Source organism: Cyclopterus lumpus, chromosome 6 (genome assembly GCF_009769545.1).
Source record: "Cyclopterus lumpus isolate fCycLum1 chromosome 6, fCycLum1.pri, whole genome shotgun sequence".
NCBI classification, from domain to species: Eukaryota; Metazoa; Chordata; class Actinopteri; order Perciformes; family Cyclopteridae; genus Cyclopterus; species Cyclopterus lumpus.
Window position 1 is genome coordinate 2,102,501 of NC_046971.1, and position 12,004 is coordinate 2,114,504.

The window sequence follows — 12,004 nt, forward strand, 5'->3', positions numbered from 1 at the left end:
TATACAACCAGAGGAGTCGCCCCCTGGTGGTCAGGAGAGAGAATGCAGCTTCTCGTTGCGTTGAACCGACCTGAACTCCGGCTTCACTCCCAGCTCGCTCTGCTGCAGCTCCTGCAGGCTCCTGGTGGTTTTGTTGAAGGCGGCGTCCTGACGACAGGACGAGACACATTTCATCCACAAGAAGAAGAATAAAAACACTCCGACTACGTCAACAGTTCCACTTCAGACGTACCTGGCTGGCTTCAAGCGTTCCCACAAAGTTAAAAATTAAATCATGGATGCCATGATGAACATACATCTGGAAAGCAGGAGAAAAAACATTTCGAGTCAACAACTGCGAGAAAGCAAAGTCACACAGCGTGTTGCGACAGGAGGCCCCGAACGGCGTCTGCAGGACGTCGAACCGCCACACTGAAACTGCAGGGGGCGCCGGTGACGTTACCTCCACCGCCTGCTTGAGGAGAGTCATCTGGAGCTCCTGCTTCGCCAGAAGCTTCTGTGGGAGGAGAACAAACACGGAATCAATGCTCAGGATGTGACGCAGCTCCTGCTCCTGCCAGGCAGCGCGTTGGGCGAAGGGAGCGACGAGTTCAGGCTGATATGAACATCAACCGCCGTATTGTTGTTGTTGTTTGTTTGTCTACATCTTTGCACTACCATTTTGTTTGTTTTGTTAGTTAATTTAATAGTATTTGTGTATATATGGTGCATTTGTCTTATTATTCTTTCCTATTTTTTTTATATATTGTGCATTTTACTGACGTTCTTAATGGTTTTAAAATCTTTTCCCGATGTTTTGATGATTTTAAAGCTCCAGAAGAGCAGCGACCTGCTCTTCTGAGGACGTCGTAACAAAACGGGAAGCGAGAAGGATGAGAAACGTCCCGTTGCCCCCCCCCCCCCCCCCCCAAAAGAATCACTTCCTATTCTCTCCATCGGCTCCATACTCACCAGACGGGAGTCTCTCAGCAGACACTGAAGACATTTAGTGTAAAGACCGTTCACCGAGTCCTGAGGAGAGAGGACGGACACGTTTCAGTCTCCTGAAGGGGTTTAAATGTGTCAGTGTCGAGAACTAGGATAAATACTTATTTAATTATATAGAAATACTCTTCTAAGTACTTCAGCCTCGAGTCTAAAAAATTAGGATAAATACTTAAATTATAAATAAATACTCTTCTAAGTACTTCAGCCTCAAGTCTAAGAGAGGGATAACCCGGGACGGTAGGAAGAGGAAGAAGAGGAAACAGGACAGTAGGAAAAGAGGAAGAGGAAACAGGGCGGTAGGAAAAGAGGAAGAAGAGGAAAAAGGGCGGTAGGAAAAGAGGAAGCGTCAAAAAGAAACAGGACGGTAGGAAAAGAGGAAGAGGAAACAGGACGGTAGGAAGAGGAGGAAGAGGAAACAGGACGGTAGGAAAAGAGGAAGCGGTAGAAGGAAACAGGACGGTAGGAAGAGGAGGAAGAGGAAACAGGGCGGTAGGAAAAGAGGAAGCGTCAGAAGGAAACAGGGCGGTAGGAAGAGGAAGAGGAGGAAACAGGGCGGTAGGAAAAGAGGAAGCGGTAGAAGGAAACAGGGCGGTAGGAAAAGGAAGAAGAGGAAACAGGACGGTAGGAAGAGAGGAAGCGGTAGAAGGAAACAGGACGGTAGGAAGAGGAGGAAGAGGAAACAGGGCGGTAGGAAAAGAGGAAGCGTCAGAAGGAAACAGGGCGGTAGGAAGAGGAAGAGGAGGAAACAGGGCGGTAGGAAAAGAGGAAGCGGTAGAAGGAAACAGGGCGGTAGGAAAAGGAAGAAGAGGAAACAGGACGGTAGGAAGAGAGGAAGCGGTAGAAGGAAACAGGACGGTAGGAAGAGGAGGAAGAGGAAACAGGGCGGTAGGAAAAGAGGAAGCGTCAGAAGGAAACAGGGCGGTAGGAAGAGGAGGAAGAGGAAACAGGACGGTAGGAAGAGGAGGAAGAGGAAACAGGACGACAGGGCGGTAGGAAGAGGAGGAAGAGGAAACAGGACGGTAGGAAGAGGAACACCTACGATGTGGTGCCGGAGCCCCTTCCTCTCCTGCTCCCTGAAGGCCTGGCCGAAGCCCAGGATGAACTTGTCCAGCTTCTGTCCGTGGCGCCCCAGGAAGCCCCGGACGTCCTCCAGGCTCCTCAGGCGGTGGGGGGGGCGGCGGCGGGCCGGCGGCGGCCGGGCTCGGCTCCTCCTCCTCCACGGGCCGCGAGATGCACAGGATGCTGTAGCTCTGCTCCCGGTCGTTGTAGAAGGTCTCCTCGAACAGGATGGGCACCGAGGACGGAGACGGGAAGCCGGACCCCAGCAGGACCTGCCTGTCCTGGATCCGGACCTCCTGAAACACAAAGAACCAACGCCTCTGGTGAGCGGCTTTTATTATTATTATTAAATCTATGCTTCAAAGAAGTCGTGTCTGTCTTTGTGTCTCTCTATGTATCTGTCTTTGTGTCTCTGTCTCTTTGTATCTCTTTGTCTCTCTATGTATCTCTCTCTCTCTCTCTCTCTCTCTCTCTCTCTCTCTGTGTCTCTGTGTCTCTGTGTCTTTGTGTCTTTGTGTCTCTTTGTCTCTGTGTCTCTGTGTCTCTGTCTTTGTGTCTCTTTGTCTCTCTGTGTCTTTGTGTCTCTGTGTATCTCTCTTTGTCTTTGTGTCTCTTTGTCTCTCTGTCTCTGTGTCTCTCTGTCTCTGTGTCTTTGTGTCTCTGTGTCTCTGTGTCTCTGTCTTTGTGTCTCTTTGTCTCTCTGTGTCTTTGTGTCTCTGTGTCTCTTTGTCTTTGTGTCTCTTTGTCTCTCTGTGTCTTTGTGTCTCTGTGTCTCTTTGTCTCTCTGTCTTTGTGTCTCTCTGTCTCTGTGTCTTTGTGTCTCTGTATCAGTCCAGCTTGAGGCTCACATGATGTCAGAGTGTTTCTACATGTGACTCCAGTAGATTCTGAGAACTCTGGTTCACAAGTAAAAAGGAGGAAACGGCAGCAGTTCAACACGTGAGACAAGCAGAACGTCAGTCTGTTGTTCCTCACCAAGTCATCAAAAACAACCGATAAGAGTATTGATCAGAGTCCTAGTAACAGCTGCTCACTGTAGTTCTTTTTTCTTTTCTGGAGAAATAACTGCATTTTGTCGGGGACTATTTCGTCGGCGGATGAATACACATTTGGTTCTCTAGTGAGTGTAAACGACACACAGTTCATTCGATTGGTCGTCATGGGACGCGTTCACAATCAGAACTGAATATTGAGCGCTTGTGCTTATCAACGCCTTTGGAAAAACAAATAACAAGAGAATGAAAGAAGCTATCGGGGTTTTATTGTTCAACCTAATCGAAACTGGACTTTAGAATTTAAACTCCACTTGATGACGGCGGCTCTTAACTTCGGGGGCGACTCCTCTGGTTGTATAGAAGTCTATGCTTCATGTGTTAAAGCTGCATTCTCTCTCCTGACCACCAGGGGGCGACTCCTCTGGTTGTATAGAAGTCTATGCTTCATGTGTTAAAGCTGCATTCTCTCTCCTGACCACCAGGGGGCGACTCCTCTGGTTGTACAGAAGTCTATGCTTCATGTGTTAAAGCTGCATTCTCTCTACTGACCACCAGGGGGCGACTCCTCTGGTTGTATAGAAGTCTATGCTTCATGTGTTAAAGCTGCATTCTCTCTCCTGACCACCAGGGGGCGACTCCTCTGGTTGTATAGAAGTCTATGCTTCATGTGTTAAAGCTGCATTCTCTCTCCTGACCACCAGGGGGCGACTCCTCTGGTTGTATAGAAGTCTATGCTTCATGTGTTAAAGCAGACTAACCTTTCCGTCCACAGTCTGGTAGCCGTCCTCCGCCGGCTGGAGGACGTAGCTGTCGAACTGAGAGTCCGAGTAGCCGCTGACGGTCAAACTCCCACAACACGGCACCAGAACCTGCAGGCGGTCAGAACACCGTTCACTGTGTATATGTATGTATATATATATATATATATATATATATATATATATATATATACACACACACACGAACAGAAGCTAAACCACTTCCTGTCGTGGTCCTGACCACAGAGACCAGGAGGGACTCACGATGCCGTGGAGCTCCGCCACTCGGCTGCAGAGGTCCGGTCTCTGCTTCTCCAGCGCCAGGAAGAAGACGTTCTTCAGGATGTTCTCATCATACACCGCCATGAGGAGCTGCAGGTCTGGATCCTGGAGGGGCTGCAGGTCTGGATCCTGGAGGGGCTGCAGGTCTGGATCCTGGAGGAGCTGCAGGTCTGGATCCTGGAGGAGCTGCAGGTCTGGATCCTGGAGGGGCTGCAGGTCTGGATCCTGGAGGGGCTGCAGGTCTGGATCCTGGAGGAGCTGCAGGTCTGGATCCTGGAGGAGCTGCAGGTCTGGATCCTGGAGGAGCTGCAGGTCTGGATCCTGGAGGAGCTGCAGGTCTGGATCCTGGAGGGGACGAAGGGAGCTCCTGAGTAACGGGACCGAGCTTTAAAAAAATTAACCGCTCGGCCGTTTCACTTTCCTTTTGAAAGGCCCTCCAAAAAACACGGTATATACCGAAAGCAGAAGCTGAGTTTCGTCTTTTCCAACGGTCCTTGAACACGTCATTTGTAACGAACGCTACGAAAAATGTATTCTACGAGTCACACACACACACACACACACACACACACACACACACACACACACACACACACACACACACACACACACACACACACACACACACACACACACACACACACACACACACACACACACACACACACACACACACACACACACACACACACACACACACACACACACACACACACGATAAAATATTGACAATAAAATAGAATAAAAAGTTAATCTCTAAAAGTTAATTATTGATCGTAATCCCGTACGGATGAATCCTCAGGGAACCACGAACGCCTGAGCCAAAAAGATAAAGATAATACAAACACACATTAATGGATAATATTATATTTATGATCATATTAATATAATACTAATGGATAAAGTATGACTCGTCGTAGTTGGCGCTCCTCGTGATTCCTTCGTTTATGACCGTCATAACGATATTAAACCACGTTACTCGAATCATCCGCTGAGTCAACAAAAAGACGCCTTTCAGGTCCTTTTAACCCATTTATTAGTTATTAGTTAATTTCCCCTCGGTGGAGGCAGGAAGTGTGTGTGACACGTCAGCGGCCTCGGGCCGATCCTGTTTCCACGACAACGTCAATATTTGAAATATCACTAATGCGACAAATATGTCCTTATGTATTATTATTATTATTATATTATTTATTTTTTTGCACGTTAAAAAGTAGTTGCCAACTTACGTTTTTAGAATAAAAAAAAAAGAACAGAATAGTAAAAAGGAAAAGAAAAAGTCTGTTTTAGTCGTAAATAGAAAACAATTCAAAAGTGAGAACCGCTGGTTGGATTCTGGTGAAATTCACCGTGAAAAAAGGTGTTTCCTTAAAACACAGAGTTGTCAAATATCATGACAGGTGCAGCCAACATAATAATAATAATAACAATAACACACACATTTAACACGTTATCCAATCAGCTGTTTTTACCCACAAACTAACAAATAAGATAAAACATTTACTTAATGCCGAGGCAACACATGTTTTAACATTTCCCGTCCATTGTAAAGATAATTATTATTATTATTATTATTCACGCGTCCGTCTCAGTGAAGAAGCTCTAGCGTCCCTCCTCATCCTCATGATCAACTCACCGCTCAGAGACCAGCGTCCTCCTCCCTCAGCTCCAGTGCAGACAAACTGGGAACCAGTCCCCCCCCCCCCTCATGGTCCTTGTGACCTCCCAAAGCTCGACGCTAACAGCGTATCCAGCATGGAGGAATGTCCGCCCCCCGACACGCTGAGAGCACGTCGCTCAGCTGACGCCTGAGCCTGAAGCTTTAGTGTGTAAACAGAGGAACCGCCTCGACAACCGCCTCAGTGTGTGTGTGTGTGTGTGTGTGTGGGTGTGTGTGTGTGTGTGTGTGTGTGTGTGTGTGTGTGTGTGTGTGTTTGTGGGGGGGGGGGGGGGGACCGTTGTCACATGTATAAGCAAAAATAAAAAAACATTGTTTTAAAGGCTTAAAGGCTTAAAGGTCGGTTGTTACCCGGAGAAGAAAGGCGGGAGACAGTTTTTAAAAAAAGGGGGGATTTGGCGTCATCTAGTGGCGGGTTTACAGATCGCAGCTAACGGTAACTCCTCTAAAGGTAACTTCTCTAACGGTAACTTCTCTAACGGTAACTTCTCCAACTGTAACTTCTCTAACGGTAACTTCTCTAACGGTAACTTCTCTAACGGTAACTTCTCTAAAGGGAACTTCTCTAACGGTAACTCCTCTAAAGGTAACTTCTCTAACGGTAACTTCTCTAACGGTAACTTCTCTAAAGGTAACTTCTCTAACGGTAACTTCTCTAAAGGTAACTTCTCTAACGGTAACTTCTCTAAAGGTAACTTCTCTAACGGTAACTCCTCTAAAGGTAACTTCTCTAACGGTAACTCCTCTAAAGGTAACTTCTCTAACGGTAACTTCTCTAACGGTAACTTCTCTAAAGGTAACTTCTCTAACGGTAACTCCTCTAAAGGTAACTTCTCTAACGGTAACTTCTCTAAAGGTAACTTCTCTAACGGTAACTCCTCTAAAGGTAACTTCTCCAACGGTAACTTCTCTAACTGTAACTTCTCCAACTGTAACTTCTCTAACGGTAACTTCTCTAAAGGTAACTTCTCTAACGGTAACTTCTCTAAAGGTAACTTCTCTAACGGTAACTTCTCCAACGGTAACTTCTCTAACGGTAACTTCTCTAACGGTAACTTCTCTAACGGTAACTTCTCTAAAGGTAACTTCTCTAACGGTAACTCCTCTAACGGTAACTTCTCTAACGGTAACTTCTCTAACGGTAACTTCTCCAACTGTAACTTCTCTAACGGTAACTTCTCCAACTGTAACTTCTCTAACGGTAACTTCTCTAACGGTAACTTCTCTAACGGTAACTTCTCTAAAGGTAACTTCTCTAACGGTAACTCCTCTAAAGGTAACTTCTCTAACGGTAACTTCTCTAACGGTAACTTCTCTAACGGTAACTTCTCTAAAGGTAACTTCTCTAACGGTAACTTCTCTAACGGTAACTTCTCTAAAGGTAACTTCTCTAACGGTAACTTCTCTAAAGGTAACTTCTCTAACGGTAACGTCTCTAAAGGTAACTCCTCTAACGGTAACTCCTCTAAAGGTAACTTCTCTAACGGTAACTCCTCTAAAGGTAACTTCTCTAACGGTAACTTCTCTAACGGTAACTTCTCTAACGGTAACTTCTCTAAAGGTAACTTCTCTAACGGTAACTCCTCTAAAGGTAACTTCTCTAACGGTAACTTCTCTAAAGGTAACTTCTCTAACGGTAACTCCTCTAAAGGTAACTTCTCTAACGGTAACTTCTCTAAAGGTAACTTCTCTAACGGTAACTTCTCTAACGGTAACTTCTCTAACGGTAACTCCTCTAAAGGTAACTTCTCCAACGGTAACTTCTCTAACTGTAACTTCTCCAACTGTAACTTCTCTAACGGTAACTTCTCTAAAGGTAACTTCTCTAACGGTAACTTCTCTAAAGGTAACTTCTCTAACGGTAACTTCTCCAACGGTAACTTCTCTAACGGTAACTTCTCTAACGGTAACTTCTCTAACGGTAACTTCTCTAAAGGTAACTTCTCTAACGGTAACTCCTCTAACGGTAACTTCTCTAACGGTAACTTCTCTAACGGTAACTTCTCCAACTGTAACTTCTCTAACGGTAACTTCTCTAACGGTAACTTCTCTAACGGTAACTTCTCTAAAGGTAACTTCTCTAAAGGTAACTTCTCTAAAGGTAACTTCTCTAACGGTAACTCCTCTAAAGGTAACTTCTCTAACGGTAACTTCTCTAACGGTAACTTCTCTAAAGGTAACTTCTCTAAAGGTAACTTCTCTAACGGTAACTTCTCTAAAGGTAACTTCTCTAACGGTAACTCCTCTAAAGGTAACTTCTCTAACGGTAACTCCTCTAAAGGTAACTTCTCTAAAGGTAACTTCTCTAACGGTAACTTCTCTAACGGTAACTTCTCTAACGGTAACTCCTCTAAAGGTAACTTCTCTAACGGTAACTTCTCTAACGGTAACTTCTCTAACGGTAACTCCTCTAAAGGTAACTTCTCTAACGGTAACTCCTCTAACGGTAACTTCTCTAACGGTAACTTCTCTAACGGTAACTTCTCCAACTGTAACTTCTCTAAAGGTAACTTCTCCAATGGTAACTTCTCTAACGGTAACTTCTCTAACGGTAACTTCTCTAACGGTAACTACGGTAACGGTAACGGTAACGGTAACTGACGGAGAACGTCACAAATTGATAAAAAGCGCCGTAAACATTTTTTTATTAGAATAGAGGTAGTAAATATTTTGCAGCCAAATCTAAATCATTTACAGACAATTACATTTCCTCCTGTTTCCCTGTGTTACGTCTTTTTTTTCGGCCCCGGTGACCAAAACAACTGGCGTTTGACCCTTCTGGGCTCCCGTAGTAACATGGTGGACATTATAAGATATATAAACGCCATTTAAATTAATCATTCATGAGGTTTCCCAGCCCGAAGGAGACCCACACACCCTGAACACACCATTGACCCTCCACACACACTGAACGTACACACACACACACACACCATTGACCCTCCACACACACTGAACGTACACACGCACACACACCATTGACCCTCCACACACACTGAACGTACACACACGCACACACACCATTGACCCTCCACACACACTGAACGTACACACGCACACACACCATTGACCCTCCACACACACTGAACGTACACACACGCACACACACCATTGACCCTCCACACACACTGAACGTACACACACACACACACACACCATTGACTCTCCACACACACTGAACGTACACACACACACACACCATTGACCCTCCACACACACTGAACGTACACACACACACACCATTGACTCTCCACACACACTGAACGTACACACACACACACACACACACCATTGACCCTCCATGCACACTGAACGTACACACACACACACACCATTGACCCTCCATGCACACTGAACGTACACACACACACACACACCATTGACCCTCCACACACACTGAACGTACACACACACACACACACCATTGACCCTCCACACACACTGAACGTACACACACACACACACACACCATTGACCCTCCACACACACTGAACGTACACACGCACACACACCATTGACCCTCCACACACACTGAACGTACACACACGCACACACACCATTGACCCTCCACACACACTGAACGTACACACGCACACACACCATTGACCCTCCACACACACTGAACGTACACACACACACACACACCATTGACCCTCCACACACACTGAACGTACACACACACACACACACACCATTGACTCTCCACACACACTGAACGTACACACACACACACACCATTGACCCTCCACACACACTGAACGTACACACACACACACACACACACCATTGACTCTCCACACACACTGAACGTACACACACACACACACACACACACCATTGACCCTCCATGCACACTGAACGTACACACACACACACACCATTGACCCTCCATGCACACTGAACGTACACACACACACACACACCATTGACCCTCCACACACACTGAACGTACACACACACACACACACACACCATTGACCCTCCACACACACTGAACGTACACACACACACACACACACCATTGACCCTCCACACACACTGAACGTACACACGCACACACACCATTGACCCTCCACACACACTGAACGTACACACGCACACACACCATTGACCCTCCACACACACTGAACGTACACACACGCACACACACCATTGACCCTCCACACACACTGAACGTACACACACGCACACACACCATTGACCCTCCACACACACTGAACGTACACACACACACACACACACCATTGACCCTCCACACACACTGAACGTACACACACACACACACCATTGACCCTCCACACACACTGAACGTACACACACACACACACACACCATTGACCCTCCACACACACTGAACGTACACACACGCACACACACCATTGACCCTCCACACACACTGAACGTACACACACACACACACACCATTGACCCTCCACACACACTGAACGTACACACACACACACACACACCATTGACCCTCCACACACACTGAACGTACACACACACACACACCATTGACCCTCCACACACACTGAACGTACACACACACACACACACCATTGACCCTCCACACACCCTGAATGCCACACACACACACACACACCATTGACCCTCCACACACCCTGAATGCCACACAACATAAAAGGAAGTGACCTCTGACCCATAGATTACTTTTCTTTTTTTTTTTTTTAAAAGGGGGTTTCCGTGCACATTTTCAAAATAAAATCGTTATTGACAAAAACATTATCCAAGTTTCCTTTGTCTCACCATGTAACCTGCTCAATATCTCCATTAATTGCAAAAATAAGTTAAATTAAGAGGCGAACCAGATTCATGATCCTTCAAATCTAAATTAATATATGTTTATAGACTATGTTTAGAACAATGGTGTGTTCACGTTAACTCGGACTTTAAAGCCCCCTTTGTTTTTTTGACTGGAGTTTGGTCCGGAGGGTCCGGTCGCTCGCGGGCTCCGTGCGCGTGTTGAACACCTGACCGACCCCGACCCCCCCCGGACGGCACGTTGAGAGGTTCGGCTTCTGACGTCGGAGCGCGCCGTCGGAACCGGGGCACCGGAAGTGGGAACAATTAGCCTGCTAGCTGACGTCGGTAGAAAGCTGCGTGCTGCTTTAGCAGGTGTGACGTTAAGAATCTTCCCACCCGTTAACGGGGTTAGCGCGTGCATGTTTTACCTGTTAGCAGCGGGGGGTGAGGGGGGGGGGAGAGGGTCATCCGGGCGCGGGCATGGCCGCCTGTCAGATGCCTGTTGACGGTAGGATCAGCTGGCTCACCAGCCACAGGAGGACCGCAGGCTTTTGCTCCCCGGGTTGCCAGACACCAGACCGGAAACCCGTAAAACAAGCCGTGACGTCGCTTTTACTCTGGAAGGGCATTTCCGCCGGTGTTATTGGAGAAGAAATAACAAAAACATCACGTGACCACGATAACTAGTATCTGAACATAATTAGTGTTATAAGATAAGAGAAGCTATTAAAACAAGAGTATTTTTAAAATAAGAGAAGCTATTTCAAAATAATAAAAAAATTATTATGACATACTATGTCATTATTTCCAATTATTTCTCATTATTAAGACTTCTTCTTTCCTTTTAGTGTCACCTATGGGCTTCCGTACTTTTCAGTGGAGCGTCAATCACAATAGATGACGTTCATTACTCATGGGGAAAGTCACGTTACAAACATACTGGGTCACACTGCCCCCTACCGACCAGCAGGGTGTATTACACCAGAGGGCTGAGATAAATCAACTTTTAAGGGCAATCCCACTGGTTTTACACACAAGTATAATTAATATAATAATAATTAATATAATGAATAATGTCATTTGTGTCTGTGGAGCTTCGTCAAGTCTGAGAAAGTCACCTTTTCTCTCTATAATTGCTGAAGGTTCAAGTGTAAATTCTCAGAGCCAACTTTATACCTCCTACAGTGTAATACTAGCAATACCAGTGTATAAATACTTAGGAGTATATAAATACATTTAAAAGTAACAAAAGCACTCATTAAGCAGAATGGCCCATTTAAAAATACATATTATAGAGTATAATAACATTATACTAGTAAAAAGTACAATATTTCCCTCTGTAATGTAGTTAAAATATAAAGTAAAAGAAAATTAAAAGCTCATAAAATACTTTGATATAAAGACGTTAAATAATGCAACATTATAATGATATTTACACTTTAATGCATCAGAAATAATAATCCAACACTGAAAGTATTTCT

The 12,004-nt window shown here is 45.6% G+C and overlaps 1 protein-coding gene across 1 annotated transcript in view; it reads right to left on the minus strand.

Moving 5' to 3' along the window:
- ankrd27 (ankyrin repeat domain 27 (VPS9 domain)) overlaps positions 1 to 4,425 on the minus strand; it is a 17,496-nt gene extending 13,071 nt beyond the window's left edge. The window contains 8 exon segments of the mRNA XM_034534951.1: positions 71 to 147; positions 233 to 298; positions 443 to 496; positions 952 to 1,011; positions 2,027 to 2,161; positions 2,163 to 2,342; positions 3,800 to 3,910; positions 4,064 to 4,425. Of these exon segments, the coding sequence (XP_034390842.1) occupies positions 71 to 147; positions 233 to 298; positions 443 to 496; positions 952 to 1,011; positions 2,027 to 2,161; positions 2,163 to 2,342; positions 3,800 to 3,910; positions 4,064 to 4,165 (785 nt within the window). The 5' untranslated portion in view covers positions 4,166 to 4,425.
- Between the last annotated feature and the right edge of the window lie 7,579 nt (positions 4,426 to 12,004).